This window comes from Carex rostrata, chromosome 25, assembly GCF_964058835.1.
Source record: "Carex rostrata chromosome 25, lpCarRost1.2, whole genome shotgun sequence".
In the NCBI taxonomy this organism is placed as follows: Eukaryota; Viridiplantae; Streptophyta; class Magnoliopsida; order Poales; family Cyperaceae; genus Carex; species Carex rostrata.
The window spans coordinates 6,878,477-6,897,840 of record NC_135942.1 but is presented as its reverse complement, the minus strand read 5'-3'; the positions used below and the strand labels follow the sequence as shown (position 1 = coordinate 6,897,840).

The 19,364-nt window shown below is 36.2% G+C and overlaps 3 protein-coding genes across 4 annotated transcripts; 2 read left to right on the top strand and 1 right to left on the bottom strand.

Moving 5' to 3' along the window:
• Positions 1-6,278: 6,278 nt before the first annotated feature.
• On the top strand, positions 6,279-10,035 carry LOC144576149 (uncharacterized). Of its 2 annotated transcripts, none has more exons than XM_078326430.1 (8): positions 6,279-6,567; positions 6,670-6,765; positions 7,018-7,101; positions 7,263-7,423; positions 7,831-7,948; positions 8,174-8,309; positions 8,919-9,002; positions 9,526-10,035. In XM_078326430.1, exons 1-8 carry the CDS (start codon positions 6,355-6,357, stop codon positions 9,603-9,605), a joined length of 972 nt encoding a protein of 323 aa, XP_078182556.1. In that variant the 5' UTR covers positions 6,279-6,354; the 3' UTR covers positions 9,606-10,035. The 2 variants fall into 2 exon arrangements, with proteins under 2 accessions (XP_078182556.1, XP_078182555.1); XM_078326429.1 differs by having other exon boundaries at positions 8,919-9,094.
• Positions 10,036-11,207: 1,172 nt separating this feature from the next.
• On the bottom strand, positions 11,208-12,331 carry LOC144543584 (Acyl-CoA N-acyltransferases (NAT) superfamily protein). Its single transcript, XM_078291893.1, has one exon. It carries the CDS (start codon positions 12,232-12,234, stop codon positions 11,611-11,613), a length of 624 nt encoding a protein of 207 aa, XP_078148019.1. The 5' UTR covers positions 12,235-12,331; the 3' UTR covers positions 11,208-11,610.
• Positions 12,332-12,543: 212 nt separating this feature from the next.
• LOC144576147 (U-box domain-containing protein 3-like) lies at positions 12,544-16,888 on the top strand. Its single transcript, XM_078326427.1, has 5 exons — positions 12,544-12,701; positions 12,997-13,274; positions 13,398-13,514; positions 13,928-15,649; positions 16,675-16,888. The coding sequence occupies exons 2-5, from the start codon at positions 13,002-13,004 to the stop codon at positions 16,735-16,737; spliced, it is 2,175 nt and encodes a 724-aa protein (XP_078182553.1). The 5' UTR covers positions 12,544-12,701; positions 12,997-13,001; the 3' UTR covers positions 16,738-16,888.
• Positions 16,889-19,364: the final 2,476 nt, after the last annotated feature.

The window sequence follows — 19,364 nt, the reverse complement described above, 5'->3', positions numbered from 1 at the left end:
CAATATTTTAAAGGAGGCTGATAATTAACCCCGCACCTCCCACCCCGCAATTAACCCCGCACAAAATGCCAAAAAACTTCAGCTGTCATTTTTTTTTCATAAGGTATTAATACTTACGTACATAAGTATTTATCTCTAAGAACGAAATTATTTATCTCTAAGTACGAAAGTATTTAGGGGACCATGCACATTTTTTTCATGGAGGGTGAGGGGAATCTCAAATCACATGGAGGGGGTCATGCACGTTTTTAGAGGTGGGTTTTTTTTATCTCATTTCAATCTCGTCCACATTTCTCACAATCTATGAGAAATTTTGCGAATCTAAAACCACGAACGTTTTCTACGTAATTTTCTCTTTCAAATGAGATCCATGATGACATACTTTCGAGCAAGTCGTTACAGAAGTATTTATCCCTCATCGTGTAAGTATTTATATCTATACTGGAAAGTATTTTTTTGCATATAATACTTATAATACATGATATTAATACTTTCATATATCAGTATAAATACTTATAATACATGATATTAATACTTTAATATGTCAGTATAAATACTTATAATAATTGATATTAATACTTTCATATGTCAGTATAAATACTTATAATAATTGATAGTAGAGGAGGGTTCAAATGCACCCTATCCTTTTTCTCCGTTTTCGAAGTCCGAATAGTCAATCCGAATCGTTAGATGCGATCTATATATTAAGATGTGCTTGGAGACCAAATTTTATATTTTTTGAAATTTTTTTACTATTTATTAAGCCACTTTGAAAAATCACTGATCCAATGGTCCAGAAAATGTAAAATCAGCGATTTTCAAAGTGGCTTAATAAATAGTAAAAAAATTCCAAAAAATGTAAAATTTGGTCTCCAAGCACATCTTAATATATATATCGCATCTAACGGTTCGGATTGACTATTCGGACTTTGAAAACGGAGAAAAATGATTTGAAATATAGGGTGCATTTGGGTGCACAAAAATTTGGGTGCATTTGAACCCTCCTCTTGATAGTAATACTTTCATATGTCAGTATAAATACTTATAATACATGATATTAATACTTTCATATGTCAATATAAATACTTATAATACATGATATTAATACTTTCATATGTCAGTATAAATACTTATAATAATTGATAGTAATATTTTCATATGTCTGTATAGATATAAATACTTGCATGATGAGGGATAAATACTTCTGTAACGAGTTGTCCGAAAGTATGTCATCATGGATCTCATTTGAACGAGAAAATTACGTAGAAAACGTTCGTGGTTTTAGATTCGCAAAATTTTTCATAAATCGTGAGAAATGCGAACGAGATCGAAATGAGATCAAACTAATTTGGAGAGAGATAGAGTGGGGGAGTGGTGGGGGGGGATGGAATGGGGGGAGTAATATAATTGTTCTATTTTAAATGATGCTTGTACCTATAAAAATGTTCTTTGCCCACTAAATGACATGGAAGGAGGATGGGGCGAAGTGGAGGAAGTTGTTCATCTTGTAAATTCAATAAATGATGTGATTGTGAGGCTCTCTTCCCTTGAATTTCCCACATCAAATTTACTTCTAAATTTTGTTTTTGAAATCAGAGATGTCCTATCAGAGGCCTCTCCTTTTTTTTCCTCGTACCAAAGATGCTATTCATCAGTCCCTAGAGGATCTGGATAATTATTTGGCTAGAAGTAATACAATAGTGCTCGTTGCTTCCTTGTTGGATCCTCGATTCAAATTAAGATTCTTAGAACGATGCATTGGAAAGATCATTGCTAACATAGAAGATTTTCATAAATCTTTCTGTAGTTTGTGTTAGTTTGTAATAATCTAGAAGTCAATAATACGATAATTTATCATAAAGCTTTGTTCATGAATTGAATGTTTAATTATATATCATTTTGTTGCCTTGAATATTATTGTATTATGGATCATTTCGAGTTCATGACTGGAATTGTGAAACTCCATAATTAAGATGATATATATTATTAAGAAGTCACTAACCGAGGTAATTAGCAGGAACACTAATTAACCGTTACTAGGTTAGTATGTGGATTAAAAGATTGTTAAGTTTTACAAACCATTGACACGAGATGTCATTTTAATCACATGGATACATGTTCTAGGAACATGATATTTGACAGATCTCGAATGAAACATTAAATAGAATTGTGTTCGTGTCATTAATGTTTTTCATTCAGTGTAAAGTTCTACAGTATGAGGTATTCATCGTTCTAGCTAAGAGATGTGTATGTGTGAGTGTTATCTAACGCTGTCCGTAAAAAACAGTCATAACGGTAGCACTTCCATATGTATAGCTTAGCTAAGGAAGTGATGGTTTACCAAAAGTACTATTGTCCCTCGTATTTTGTACGAGCTATAGCATCACTGGGCCCCTTGGTAGAGTTAGATTATCTGCATGCGGTATAATTACAAGAGTAATTATATTTGATAATCTACTCAAGTCAAGAAAAGATTCAGTTAACAAGGATGACACACATCTACCTTGAAACTGATCTGATAGCTATGTGACAAAAGAACTGACACAAGTAAATTGTTTACTGGATCGTGATATTGTATAGTACAGCATCATCTGTGTAATTGGATGGTCATGATGTATACTGCCAGATGCTGCTCATGATTATAGAAGTTAAAACAGTTTTAACTCTATTTACCAACATAACACAGATCCTATTGGGTCACACCATATAGGAGCTATTCGGAGAATCTTACTGATTAATTATAAATTGATTGTAATTAATATTAAGATGGTTATAATTAATTATACGTGTTATAATTAAATTATATTTGTCATGTAAAAAATGACAAAGCTAAAACTAATGGTTATAATTAGTTATACTTGATATAATTAATTATAATTAATTATAATTAATTATACGTCATTTAGAATGACAAACAGAAATACTGGTTAGTTTATAAACGTGTTTGGCATGTTGTATAAAAATTACCAAACGAAAACCGCAGACGAATATAATTGTACATGACAATTATACATATTTGATTTGGATATTTACTATTCATAATGGGTTTGGGTTAATGGGTTTAGAATCCATTAAACTAATCTAACCAATATGAAGTTGCAAAATCAAATTTGAATGCCACATCCAAAAGGGCAAAATGGTAATTTTGGCAACTTCGGGGGTATTTCGGTCTTTTGCGAACCTCCTCAAAATGCCTATAAATAGAGGGGCATAGGTGAAAGAGAAACTTCACTAATTCACGTGTTAATCTGATTACTTCATTAATTGGAATTTCTCTCTTTCTCTGTTTACGGTTTTTCGATCGGTGAATAGTGTTTTACCGAATTTTCGCGATATTTCAGTTTTGGTTTATTAGTGAATCTGATTAAACAAAAAATTTCGATGAATAGTGTTTTTGCTGTATATCGCGGTTTATAGTATTTCTGACAAAAGAAATAAACCGCTCTCTGGTTAGTCCTGGTGGATAACCAACAGAGGTATCACACGTGTGATACTCCGAGTCGATTTCTTCCCTGGTGTAGCTCTTCTCGCTCGGTCTGCATTCCAACTGTGATTTGGAAACAAGGTATAAATTGTTATATTAATCTATTTAATTGGTAAATAGATTTAAAGCTTTAGAAAATTAATTATGGAGTAGATCTGTAAATAGGATTAAACGAATATTCTTGATTCATTTAATCCGTAGCTTAAGGTAGATGTAAAAATTTTTTTTTACTCTTTCCGCACCTTAAGCAAATAAATGGGTTTGAACCGTCAAAACCCCAACATACTTAATCAATGGGTTTGAACCGTCAAAACCCCAACATACTTAATCAATGGGTTTGAACCGTCAAAACCCAACAGTTTGTACAATAAATATCAAAGTGAGAGCACAAACAAATCCAAATTTGACTGTTTATCACAAATCCTTCTTTGCCTTTTCTTACTCTCTCTCGCACCATTGTGAAGATTAAGATGTATATATATATATAGATAGATGGGCTATGATGCATTGCAATGCATGAGCACCCTTGTGCATTGGACCATAAATCACCGATTCAAAGTCCAAATGACCGATCCAAACCATTCATCTTGTTCTTCATATTAATATGTGCTTGGAGACCAAATTTTACATTTTTTGGAATTTTTTTACTATTTATTAAGCCACTTTGAAAATCGCTGATCCAGTGGTCCAGAAATTTTTACTGTTCACCCAGATTTTCAGATTTTCAAAGTGGCTTAATCAGGATCACTATAATAGCATGCATAATTTTTTGGAATCCAATCCTCTATTTGTCCAAACAAGATATGAGCCGTCCATTGAAAAGATCTGAGCCACTCATCAAAAATATAGTTCAATCTCAGCCATTAACCATTAATTTTGATTTTATATATCTATTTCATGCTGTCAATTATGTAGAAATCTAAATTTAGTTCAAAACGTATTCACCACATGAAAAGACACATGAAAATTATATCATTTAAGACAACTTAGAAGGACGCGCGCCAGTCTTCGCTTCTTCCCAACGCAAATAGGCATCTCTTTCCTTTTTTTCAAACCACCGACTAGGCATCTCCTTTATTTGCAATATGATACATCAGAGGGGTGTTCGTGGCAACCATTCTCTCTACAAAAAAATATGTTTGTGCAATGTCAGAAAGATACAAGTCGCTAACTTTATCTCATGCCAAAATAATACAAGCCTTTGTATCTTATGCTAATTCTGTATTAAAAGATGATTGCATGATAGTTTTATTAGAGATTGACAATTGATTTAAAAGGGAAATTGATCTTATGCCAAAGGGATTGATACCTATTGAGTCTGTTTTCCAATCTGTTCAATTTTTCAGAAGATAAGGGGAAGAAGGAATCTAATTATTTATAATTGATTATCTCCCCTAAAATTATTTACTAATAATGTAGATAATGTAGACAAATAATATATTATCAAGCTCTAAAGTTATCGTTCGCTCTTATTATTTATTAATACATGATAAAGAAATCAAATAAAAATTAAGAACATCTAAAGAAAATTATCAAAATAATATTTCAATTTCCGTTGCAACGCACGGACACTTAACTAGTAAATAGTAAAAAAATTCAGAAAAATGTAAAATTTGGTCTCCAATCACATATTAATATGAAGAACAAGATGAACGGTTTGGATCGGCCATTTGGATTTTGAATTTTAGATTTATGGTCCAATGCACAAATCCCTCCATGCATTGCAATGCACCATAGCCCATATATATATATATATATATATATTTTTTTTTTCTATTAATAAAAAAATTGGAGGAAAAATGGGCCCACCAGTGAAATTGACCAACTTTGCCCTCTTCCCACCTCCGAAGCTTCATCGCCCTCTTGGCGATCTCAGCTTTTTTCCCCTCCCCTCCCCTCTCCTCCAGTCCCTCTCTTATATAATTACTGGAGCACAGTCTAAGGTGACTTCAAAAAAGATGAGTTCAAGCTTTAGATAGTTCAATATAGAGAACTATTGCCTCCACCACCAGAAAAGGAGGTAATATCATGAAATGTCAGCTGAGTATGGTGACGCCCTTCTAGAAGTTTTTCATAGTGATTAAAAAAAATCCAGCAACCGTTGTTTGAGGTCCAAGAACCGCTTAATTACACTATTCATGCTCTCATTTCATTGTGTGTTCTTCATATCATAATAGAAAACTAAAAGTATGTACACTAAAACCCATTTAGTATGGTTTCTAAATAAATCTTTCAACCGAGTATTTTCATAAAGGTTATACTTTTTAAGCATATCATCTAAAGCTCCTAATTTTTTTTTCATCTTCACAATTATAAACACAATAACTAAAGTTTCTCTCAAAGGATTTCAAGCGATTAAATACGTGATTCAGATGTTTGGCTGTATTCTGATACATATGCAAAATTATTTTTGTCCTCTTATGATGTATGATTTGTAATTCGGATTGAATTTAGAATTTTTATTTTTTTTAATTATAATTGATAATTAGAATTATAAATTAGAACATTAGAAATTACAAGTAAGAGCATTGGAAAATAGAAGGTAAAATATTATTTTTTTATTGAGTAATTAATTAGTTAATGAGTTTAAATTTGATTAGTTATTTAAATTCAATTTAATATTATTTTGTTTCCTCCGACGAAATTTCTGGATCCAACTCTAGTCGCAAGTTCAATTATGGAGAATAACAACTAAAGATGCTAGATGCATCTGGCTGGCCCTTTATTTAAAAAAAAAATAAAAAAAAATAATAATAATAACAAAATAGCATGCACTTACTTCCTTTTCAAAAGACTTATCATCTTATCGTTCCGCAGGCGCGCGCCAAAAAAAAAAACAGAGAGAGAGAAACTGAAGAAAGGTGAGAAAGATGGCTTCTGCAGCCATGGCAGGTCGTCCTTCTCCCATCCACGCTCTCGGCCGTCTAGAGGCAAAGCCACCAAAGCTGTACCGCTTGGGCATAACTGGCCGCACAAGGCAACGGACGCCTCCAGTTCGAGCCAAGTTCGCAGAGAAGAACCAGTTAGTGTACAAAACCCTTGGCGATTCTGACCTCCTCATCAGCGAAGTCACCCTTGGCACTGTCTCTTTCTTCTCCTTTGTTTTCCAATTTTCCAATGTATACAATTTCTTCATGTTGTACTTCTCTTCACTAAATTAATGTCGGTACTTCCTCTATATATAGATGACATTTGGAGAGCAGAATACTGAGAAGGAAGCTCATGACATGCTCGCTTATGCATTCGACCATGGAGTCAACACTCTTGATACAGCCGAAACTGTCAGTTTTACTTTTATATCTTTTTTTCTTGTCAGGCTTTTTATCGAACACTTGGTATTCATAAAACAGGTTTCTCATAAAACATGAAATCCATCTCTAAACCCATTTAACTTAAATTTATTCACTATTTGATATAAATTCACCACCAAACAAGTTAATTAGTTTTGCAATTTTTCATGAACATATGGGTATGATCAGGCAACTAGTTTCAATTGTTTTGAGGTTAACTTGACGTGCTTCCTTTGTGTCAAGTATCCAGTCCCAATGAAAAAGGAGACTCAAGGATCAACTGATCGGTACATTGGTAGCTGGATGAAGTCTAAACCACGTGACAAGGTACATAAAGTTCTGATAATGTTTCTAAGTTCTAGTGTTTTATCATTTCCTTTTACTCAATTAATCGATTTACTTCATGACTGTTAGTATTTTAATTTGCTTTCAACAAGTACATCCATGTTATCAATCTGATTCATAATTGACAATTCTTGATTTTACAGATTGTTTTGGCTACAAAAGTATGTGGTTACTCCGAGACATATAGCTATACACGTGAAAATGCAAAGGTTCTACGAGTTGATGCTCTTAACATCAAAGAGAGTGTAGAAAAGAGTCTAATGCGTCTCTCGACTGATTATATCGATCTGCTTCAGATACACTGGTTTAACCTTCTATAAATTAAGATGTTATTTATTCATTGAAATTTAGTTGCAGGTATAAGTGATCTTTTCAAGTGTTTTTATAAAGATGGAGTTATAATTTAGTCTTGATCCGAGTAATATCTTTGGAAGAGGCTCCTAATTCCTATGCTTGTAACAGAATTTGAAGATGATCTTGGTACAATTCATGGGAATGTACATCCATTAAAATGTTATAAACAATTTGTAACTTAAGCTTACTTTCCAAAAGTATTCTTTGAAATTAAGCCAACACTTTTCAATATCTTTCTGTTTCCTCATAGAAAATGTTAGCTAGTCTCATGTCCTTTTGTTAAATAAGTTTTTTCTTTTGTGTGGACTCAAATTTCTCGGCTAAAACTTCTCTCATGAAATTAAACTCTTCTTTTAGGCCAGATCGATATGTAGCGCTATTTGGGGAGTTCTCTTATGATCCAGCCAAATGGAGGCCAAGTGTACCCTTTGAGGAGCAACTGAAGGCCTTTGATGAGCTTATATCTGCTGGGAAGGTGATATGATATGATTTATATTTTTCTTTCCTTTTATTTAATTTGCTTTATATATGTTTTTCTGCTAAGAAACTCTATATTTGTATTGTTTCTATTGCTAAGAAACCCTGTATTTTTATGAGTGTAGGAAGACTTTGATTTTATTAACAATTAAAATTAAGAGCATTGATTTTCTGTAACAAGGAGTTCAACTATAATACTGAACATTTTGTTTATGTTATGTAGGTTCGGTACATTGGAGTTTCAAATGAAACATCATACGGGGTGATGGAATTTGTGCATGCTGCAAGGAATGCTGGGCTTCCCAAAATAGTTAGCATTCAGAACAGCTATAGCCTTCTTATTCGGTGCAAGTTTGAAGGTTTATCCAATCTCCATATATGTTCTTAGTTGTATCTCCATGATTGTTACAAGTTCTGAGCGACGCACAGTCGAGCTAAGATATGGTTCAATTATTTTTGGTTGAGGTCAATATCGAATTGGATAGCTTTGGTAAGTCCTCTTGTGTCTCGGGCCAATATGTTTAAGGGTGGCTATTGATGCTGAATTCTCCATGTCATGTCCAATTTCAATTTAAATCATCATTTTGATATTCGGGGTAGTTTGGGCTGCACAATTTAATTTGGTGTTGCAGCTTATTAATTATTTTCAGTCAAATTGGTTATTTTAGGTTTTATCAGAACAGAAGTCACTTTTGGTTGTCTGCAATGTAAGGGGTCAGAATCAGATTTCAGTTATCCTTATTCAGATCTGGGTTGGATTGTGCTCGTGTATAAGTTGGTTGCTAGGTTTTGTGGTTTGAGTTGGGTCTAATAAAGTGAATTCCTGTGTTTGAGCAATGTTGGTGTTCAAGTCATTCTCAGCTGGATTGCATTATGCAATTTCATTTTGTGCTTACAAGCATTGAATTTTCGGATAAGTTTCATTTTCGCACTCCTGATTGAAGCATCAATTTGTCATATTTGTGCAGTTGACCTGGTGGAAGTATGTCACCCCAATAACTGCAACATTGGGCTATTAGCTTACTCTCCTCTTGCTAGTGGGGTTCTCACTGGTAAGTATCTAAATAACTCTCAGGCTGCACAGAGAGGCCGGCTAAATTTTTTTCCAGGCTACATGGACAGATACAACAATTCTTTAGCCAGGGTACTTCCTTTCTTTTGTACAGTGAACTCAGTCAAACTAATGAAGTAAATTACATGAATAACACCTGACATATCTCATTTTTTTCATTTTACAAGTTCCAAACCTAATCCCTAAACTTCTGAACTTGTGAAGTTTTGCTTCCCACCAAAACCTTGTGACCAAAAGCACGGATGAAAATTTTTGCAAATAATTTAAATAGAATAGTTACTTAGAGGATGTCTTCTGTTAAAAAATTGCTAATGCCACGTTACTATTGACCATAAATAAATTCAATTTGTTGAGTGACCTGGATCGACTGGTACTAATTTGAATGCCTTGGGACCTGAAGTGTGAAATCCTAGGGGTAATTTGTGTAATGCTTTGATGAAAAATGTGAACACGTTCTAGCCAAGGGAAACTCAGACGCTGTACTCTCCATTCGTGTGTTTCAGGAAGCAACTGGTCAATACATAGAGCTGGCAACAAAGCATGGGCTTACTCCTGTGCAGCTTGCACTTGGATTTGTGCGTGACCGGCCTTTCACGGCAAGCTCCATAATTGGAGCTACTTCTGTGGATCAGCTCAAGGAGGACATTGATGTATTTGTCAGAGCCCCACGGCCACTTCCTGTCGAGGTTACTGATGGCATTGAACAACTCTTCAAGAGATACAGGGACCCTGCTTTGCTTTGACCATACTGACGTGTTCACAGATTTCTTTTACCAAGTCAGGAACTTTAAAGAGACTACCTGAATACTTGCAGATATAATTTGTTTAATCAATTCTTGTTGTGTTCTTTCCCTTTGACCCCATACTTGCTTCCAATTATTGTTCTGTTAAACCAGAATGAAAAACGAAATTCTAATTTCTGTTCCCTTTAATATTTGGGAATGGAATTCTACATTGGAATTACGAATCCACAGAATGACAGTTGCTAAATAAATTTCTAGGCGGAGAGTAAACTACTGCTTTGTAATAGCAATAAATTTGAGCTCATTCTTTTAAATTCTGCCGTCGAGTAACATCATTATCTTGGAAATTTATATTTGATGAGTACAATTTGTCAATAAATTTTTATGTTTAACAAAGTTGAAAAAATAAAAGCATAGACTACTAAGGGCAGGAATTGCTGGTATGATGATACTGGCACAAGCAATACCTCTAATTCTTTATTTGGTTACCCTTGGTCTTCTACGAGACAAATCTAAATGAACCAAAACACTTTCACTGAGCAGCTTGCAAGCAGAAACTCAAATGATCATGCAAGTCAAACCCGGCTTATCCAGAGAAAACCATGCACAACAGGAAATTAGTTGGAAAAAAAAACAAACTGAAATGACTGAACTGAGCCAGTGGCTGAAGTGATATGCTACTAAGGTGACTTTAAAAAAGATGAGTTGAAGCTTCAGACAGTTCAATATAGATAACTACTACCTCCACCACCAGAAAGGAGGTAATATCATGAAATGCCAGCTCAAATGACCAGCAATCGACCCAGTCCAAACCCAAAAAAATTGAGAGCCGAAGTAAAATTTAAACCAAACCTGAAATAACTAAATTCTGAAAAGTACGCCACAAAATGACTTGCGATCCAAAGCAATTTAAATACAATAAACCATTATTTGCTGCTCTCAATTTTTAATTGCTTGAATGTGCTTGCAAAATTGAGGTAAATCATTAAGATGATAAAGAGGTCAAATCATGTCTCAACTGGATGCATGATTGCCCATCTGAGATCTGATTAGTAAAAATGCTAAGTTGAGTCTCAATCAGAGGCATAACTGCACATTTGAGGTTCAGTTAGTAAAAAGTGAGAGAAGATTACACTTGAGTAACATAATCAAGCTTAACTAGGGCTTGACAAAATCATACTTCTATATTGACACTTGATTGCGGGTATTTGGCTAAGCTGGATACTGCATTTCAACAATATTGACACTTGACTGCAGGTGTCCTTGGTGACCAGTCTTGGAGTGTGCCAGCTGAATTTTAACAATAGATTAGAATGACAGAGACTGGTCTAGTACATTTGTAATTTCAGCAAGAGTAACAGAACAGCATGCAACCATATTTGAAAAGGAAGACACTAAGGAAATTATCAACAACACATGCAGATTAAGATAATCCAGTAAAATGTTAACCAAAATACAAATTATTACTTCATAGCATCCCTTTGTTCAAATATAACCACCACTCATGGGTACCAGAGAATATTCAGCTTATAACAGTGAAGAGCTCACTAATTAGATACACTGAAAGACCAACATAAAGCATGCAAGTCCAGTTGGTAGTTGTCATCTTACCCACACAAACACTATCCAAAAAAATACAAGTACCAGAGAGTTGCCTAGGCCATAAACAAAATTTAATCTAAAAATAATAAGTGAACCTCTAGCACAACTCTTCTGTGAATACCAAATTTGGAATATCAAGGGTAATAAGATTTCAAACACACTAGATGTCCGTACTTGACGTGCACAAATAACCCCATTAACTAACACGGCAACAAAGACATACAGAAAGATCTTGTACAATAACTAATCCACAAACTGGTCGACTGTTTTATCTCCTGAAACAGCAGGAGCAGCAGCGGAGGCATCAACAGCAGCATGCTTATGGTCAGCAGTGCAGCATCCACCAGGGCCATGATGGTGATGGTGGTGGTGGTGGTGGTGATGGGAAGCAGGAGCCATCCTCCTGCCCTTCATCTGTTTGCGCATGTCAAAGGCATCCTCACCATCAGCATAATACTTGGCCTCCACATCATGGATCTCATAGCCAAGGGTAGAGGTATAGAGGTTGAAAGCAGCACGATTGCTGCGGCGGACATGGAGAGAGACGTAGTTGGCTCCAAATACCTGTTCCATGGCATTCTGTGCGGCTGTCATTAGCTTGGTGGCGAGACCGAGCTTGCGATGGGTGCGGAGGACAGCAAGGGAGGTGATGTGGCCGTGACAGGGCTCAGAGGGGTCTTCCTCCATCTTGGCCAGAACGTAGCCAACGATCTTGCCACCGTAATCCTCCGCAACGAACAGCAGCTGCGGCCACGAAAGGAGATGGTACAGGTAGTACTTCATCTGGTAGTTCTCCGGGAGGCACATCAGATTGCACGCCTGCATCGCCAGCAGGTCCTCTATCCGAGCTTGCCTGATGCACACCATTTTCGCTTCCTTTTCCTTTTCTCTAGATTAGGGTTTTGATCTGGTGGCCGTCTCGCCGAGATAGAAGTTGGGGAGATGGATGGAGTCTCTGACTCTGACTCTGACTCGCTTGCTTGACCTTTCGAGTGGCGGGCTGGTAGAATGGATAAACAGGCTGGACCGATCAAGGCCCAAAACACAAAAGTGCTCCCGGCCCAATATTCATTTATTAACCATCTGGTGGCCCCCTTCAAGTCCCACCCGGCTGTAGCCTGTACAGCATCTTGTCACTCTCTCTCTCTCTTTTTTTTTTTTTTTTCTATTACTGATTTACTTCACACTATGACCAAATATCTACTCCGATCATCGATCAGTCACATCCTCCTCCTGTGCATTTGCGATTAAAGAATCGACAAAAAAAATCGAATCTGAAGAAGCATTCACTCAGAAAAGAAAGAAGCTAGTTGGAAGAATCGGCGTAACCGACGGTGAGTCTCTTCCGATTGAAGAGTTCTTTCCGCCCAAAACCCGGGCAGTCGGTTTGGAAAATGGTCCAATAATCGGATCATGGCTGCAAATAGATTGTCCAAACCCGGTAGCAACAATGTACTATTGCTTTCTATTGTAGAAGGTCCTAATTTTGAGTATGGTGCTTAACAAACAGTAGAATAGTGGGGTAATTTATGTTACCAAAACATTTCAATGAAATATGCAGCAATTATTGGAGAAACAAGGAAGAAGTGAAAGTGGTGTTAAGCTCATATTTTACTTCATTTGTTGTAGGTAAAATGGACAGAAAAAGTATAGGGGCACTAATAAACAGCATATCAAGGCTTTTGCATCTAGTTTCTTGTCAGACCAGCAAAACTGCAGCAATAAATGAGTTCAAGTGCATAGTTGGCATGTTAAAGCCGTTAAAATGCATAATAGATGAGGCATTTGGTTCTCCCTTCCCTTGGGATGAACAGCTGGTGACAGCAATTGAGGAGCTTGACATGGCTGTCAATGAGGCTCGAGATTTTTTGGAGAAAGGACCTCATAGGTTCGGCAAGATCTACAGTGTGAGAGCTCGCTTGCTTCTGTTTCTTTTCTTTTTCAACTTGTTCAAACTAAGACTGGTCATATTATTTCATTAAGAAATGGTCATTGTTGCTTTTTATTTTTTTATTTTTTTTATTTACTAGTTTATCAGAAGCAGCCAAATGGCGTCCAGCATACGCAATTTGTCAATGCGCATTTGTCAACTCTACAGCGATTTGCTGCCCGTTTATTCCTTTCCTTCTCTTTTGTCTGCCACTCAGGTACTTGGTGTGATTTAATAAGGTGGTATGTTTTGTGCTTTTAATTGTGTATTCTTGTTGTTATTTTCAATATCGGCAGCATATGATTATACCATTTTGGTTGCTACTGGTTCAATTATGTACTGGTCAAAATTTCTGCCAGTGCTTAGTTGTTATGTTTGCCTCTGTCTCTTTTTTATTGTGTCGTTACTTAATTTTGGCTTAATGATGCTCATTAAGGCCATTTGTATTCCCAAATAGGGTTCAATGTCATGATATGGCCACATGATATTTAAGGAAAAAAAAAAACCCGAATATAAACAGTCAGTAGGAACTTCATTGAGTCCTGTTCCTGGTATGCTCCAGCCCAAATTTTATATCTTAATTAGATCATTTGTTGGAAAGCCTGTTGATGTCCCAACTTTTTGATTCAGCAATGCATGCGGGAGCTTGAATGTAGACAAAGGGACCCACTGACAGAACTGATAGTGGTTGCTCAGATGGACCTCAAGGATAACCTCGTTCCCAGCATAGAAAAGATTTTGAAGATAGTGGATACTCTTGGTCTTGCATCAAACCAGGAATTGCTGATGGAAAGCATAGCACTCGAAAAGGAAAGACTGAAGCTCGAAACCAAGCATAAACCTGAAGACCTTGCCATGATAAATCAGATGATTCAACTTGTTTTGCATATCCGATATTGTGTTGCAAAATTTGAGAAATATAGCTCCATAAATGGGGTCTTGATCCCTACCCATTTCAGGTGTCCTCTTTCTCTGCAACTTATGTTGGACCCGGTAATCCTTGCCTCGGGACAAACATTTGAGAGGTCTTATATACAGAAGTGGCTTGATAATGGGCTAAGAATTTGTCCCATGACCCGGCAGAATGTTCAACATACTGATCTTGTTTCAAATTGCACTGTCAAGGCATTGATCTCAACTTGGTGTGAAGAAAACAATCTCATGCATCTTGAGTCCATCTCTTGCAACGAGTTTGCGAGCCCCTTCATGATAAGTCCTTCGCAGTGTAGAGAACCAACTTCCATATCCAATACTAAGCCTGTTAATCGAGTACAAGCACAAAAATATGAGATTTCATGTGTAGATGGAGAGGAGGAGAGTTCCTATTGTACCAGCAACCATCAAATGCAAAGCAGCTATTTCCTCGATCATAGGAGCTCTAGTACCCGTAGCGAATCTAATTCGAGTGTGATCTCCAGTATTGATGTACTAGCGAGTAAATTTGATGAAAAATTGAGCTCTCCTTTCAGTAAGGATGTCAGACCCTTGCTCTCTCCTGATTTGTCCCGCACTAACTCATCAAGTACAACCCATGATGATTCGACAACCAGTTTTCATGTAGAAAAGCTAATGGAGGGATTAAAAGACCTAAACCCTGATACACAGGCTACATGTGCATATGAGCTGAGGCTTCTCTCAAAGAATAACGCTGAAAACCGCATTCTAATAGCCAAATTAGGAGCCATTCATCCTCTCATTTCCTTGCTTCATTCAAAATGCACTGATGTACAAGAAAACGCAGTCACTGCTCTGCTTAACCTATCTATTAACAATGGGAACAAGGGTCTAATAGCCGAAGCTGGTGCATTACAATCTCTCATTTATGTGCTCGTGTCTGGTACACCTATGGCTAAAGAAAATGCAGCTGCAACCCTGTTCAGCCTCTCTACACTAGAAGAGTACAAGATCAAAATTGGTAGCTCAGGTGCAATCCACGCATTAGTTGATTTACTAGGCACCGGTACTCTGAGAGGGAGAAAGGATGCTGCTACAGCACTGTTCAACTTGTCAATCCAACATGAAAACAAGGCACGCATAGTGCAAGCAGGTGCGGTCAGGTATCTGATATTGTTGATGGATCCCAGTACTGGGATGGTAGACAAGTCCGTGGCGCTCTTGGCAAATCTATCGACAATACATGAAGGTCGTGTTGTGATTGTTCAGGAAGGTGGTATTCCTTTGCTGGTTGAGACCTTGGAGACTGGTACGCAGAGAGGGAAGGAGAATGCTGCATCTGCTTTGCTGCAGCTCTCTATTAATAGCACCAAGTTTTGTAGCCTTGTTTTGCAAGAAGGCGCTGTACCTCCTCTTATTGCCTTGTCTCAATTTGGTACACCTAGAGCAAGGGAAAAGGTATGCAAACTATGCTTTTCATTTTACCTTCATTTTGGTACAACAATGTGCAATGCTCCCATGTATTTCCTCGCTTCAAAATTCCAGATCTGATATGGTCTGACAGATGTCGAAAAGTCGTTTTGTTTTATTTTTTCCTCCTGTCTTTTCTGTTTCTTTAGTTTTCCTCAGGTTAAATCAGGTGTTCACTCCTGGTTAATGTGAAAAATATCATTTGTGCCCTGTAAATTTTAAATACCCTGGATAACCCTACAAAACTACCTAAATAGCACGGAACACTTTATTAGCACAATTCTATCAGTAGGATGATCACAATATTATCTAAAATATTGTCTCTTCACACATTCTCTCCAAATATTCCTTATCCTTCCTCTGGAACTGTGGTAGAGAGAAGGCGAGTGATTTGGAATGAAAATCTAAGAACTATAAAACCATGATAAATTTGATTCAATATTTTCAAGAGTGAAAGAGTCATCTTGAAGTTTATTTTATCTGATCACCATGTTATTTAATAGGAAATTATTGATACAGATTAGACAAACCTAGTCTGATGGCTGAGCAGTGGTTGGGTTGTATGTGATAATTTACCAGCTTTAGAGGGCATATGTAAAATTTATTTTAGCAGGTCACCGTGTTATTTTAATAGGAAATTATTGATACAGATTAGACAAACCAAGTCTGATGGCTGAGTAGTGGTTGAGTTTTATGTGATAATTTGCCAGCTTTAGAGGGCATATGTAAAATGTTTGATAGTTTTGTACAGATTTACATAATATTTCATGTATTACTGATATATGTCAATATTTCAAGTTTTGTGGGCGCCTTGTGAATTTGAAATGCAGCCTTTTCCATTTTTCTTTTCCTGCTTGGAGGGATTGTGCGAGGAGAGAGGGAGAGTTAGGAACACACACACACACACACAGAGTACTTATATGCTCCGGTCACAAGTTTTGGTACTTCTCGTCCAAACAAGAGTAATGTTTGATTATTGACAAGTAAATCTGCAAAATCGTATGCTGCTGCAGGCACAACAGATTTTGAGTCACTTTAGGAGCCTGAGAGAAAATACTGTTCGAAAGGCGAGGTGATATGACAAGCTTAAAATTAAGCTCTATGAGCAGGCAAATGCTATCAATAGAAGGACTTAGATTATTATTGCTTCTCTCCAGGGATCTGTTTTCTGTGGATATAATTGTAAGATAACTAGATGGTTTTTTGTACATATAATTTCCTTTATTCTTTTTGAGCTTAGATTGTATTTTTTTTTATTATTTTTTTACACCTTTCCATTGTTTGGGGAAAGACTCATCTGCCCTTGGTATTTTAGTTATGACAAGGACTTGTAGCCAGTAATAGATCATAACTTGTGATTTTTTTTTTAGTCTTACCTTCTTCCATGCTGGCTTTAAACTTTATCAATGAAAAATTCTGCATGTTACCGTAAAAATATAATAAGAAAGGTAAAACATACAGGTGTATTGATCTCAAAGCTGACAATTAGAGATTGCTGGGGCTGCTAAAGGTGAGTAATATAGGCCTTCACAACCTATTTTGGATCAAGTTTGGAATTGGACCGATTTTGACAATAAGAGATTTCAGGCTTTATCCTTTAGAATCATGCCTTACAAAAATTAGCCTATTAACTCTGATGCAGTCCAGAGCAATAATATTTTTTTGAATCGCTTGCTCAATTATTTAAGCAAGCGAGATTGTACTGTTAGACTTAGACACCAATAATGTGCATGTTGGGATCGTGCGTTCAAAGCAGCAAAGAATGCCTCGTGCGAGTCGTGTCAGCACAGACATGATAGCAACACGCCATTAATTGTTTTGTTTTTATTTGAGAGCATTGTCTATATGTTTTATGTAGGGATCATATGCAGCAGACTCATTATCACTAATTGTTATAATATATTTCCTGCCCAAATTCTGTCAAATAACATTACATAAATAAAATAAAGATAAATAAACGGATGGCAACTAAAAGAAAATAAGCGGTGTTTATTGTGGGAAGTGGGAACTGTGGTAATTCCAGGTACTATATATATAACCAATCTGGTAATTTTCCATTTATCTTTTTTTTTTTCCCCTTCTTTTACCTTGCACCTTGTTTGGATGGAGAGTAGAGGAAGGGAGAGAATGAAAAGAAAAGAAAATTTCCGTCGAATCGTGTTTGGTTGATAAAATTATGTCGGAGGTGAAGATTACAGCACAGGAAGTGAAAGGTTTAATCTTGTATCATTGTAATCAATAGAATCGGGTTTCCTTCTAATTTGGATTGTAACACAAATGCCTAATCCCATATCTTAATTATATAATTCTCATACAGGTTTTTTTGTCATGATCCTATAATATCCACCAAATTTCTCATGAAACTTCTAAATTTTAATCAATCAAACAAGAAATAAAATATAAAAGAAAGTTAAATTTATTTCCCCTTATTAATTATCCAAATACAAAGAGCTTAAATATATTAATGTTTTTTTTATTCCATTTCATTCTCTTCTATTCTTCACCTCGCATTCCTTCCGGCCATTTTTATTAATACCCTTAAAACCCCCCCCCCCCCCCATTAGGATTTTTTTTAAAACTGCCCTGATCATCTGGCGTACGGGCGGTCCAGATCTCTGGCAGACTGCTTGGGGGCTGGGTGGTCCACTAAGGACCAGACCGCCTGTGGTCTGGGCGGTCCAATAGGGACCCATTAAACTCGTGAAATGGCCGCATTCCTTCCTCTACTCTCCATCCAAATAGGGTGTTAGAGAATTGATCCGTTACCATAAATTTGTTCAGGATGGAACATAAAATTTGAACAGTCTCTGATCAAGCATCTTATTTATCAGAACATGTATTTCAAATAAGTGCCATTAATAATTGTAAAGAGCGGGTTTCTTATGAGTGAATCCGTATCACCTCAGGTATCTGAGCATTAAGAAGTTCGCGGAAAAATTGCACACGGTTGCAATTCACACAATACAAATTAGGAACTTTTTGGATTGTGTGCTTATAGTTATGACTGAATCCGTATCACCTCAGGTATCTGAGCTGCAAGTAGAAAATTCAGACTGTTCTTTTAGCATGGCACAAATCTCAAAGCAGACCCCCCTACAGTCATATTGTCATAATAGAAGCCAGATTGAGTTGGATATGAATGGAATTAATAACGCCTCACTGCTATTTTCCCTTTTTTCTTTTTGCACAAATATACACTGTACATGGAGTATCTTGTGGTCAAATTTGGTTCAACAATTTGGATCCAAACTCAAAATTAGGTAGGGATCTGAGTTCCACCGATAAATGGACCTGGTATTTTACTATATCAGTGAAGAATGGGCATTATATATGGACATGCAGGAGCTAAATGTATAAACAAAGTAAAGCCAGGAAAGGCTGCAAGGGAGTGATCTGTTGATTGCTGATATAACATGTGTTAGTACTTGACTACTTGGTACTTATATGCTCACTTTTTTTTTAGATCAAATCATATCCATAGAATGGGACAGGGACGTGAGATCAGAAATCAGCCTTATTTATATTTCTGATGAACTTTTAGGAATAGTACAGTGACAAGTCTATGAAAGATTAAAACTTTATGAGATAACTTCAATTTTGTTTTTTTGTTGGCTTCTTGTCTCTAGCTAATTCATACATCTAGCTTTACTCGTTGAATTTTATTTTTGTATTCAAATTTCAAATTGAAATATTATCCTCTAAT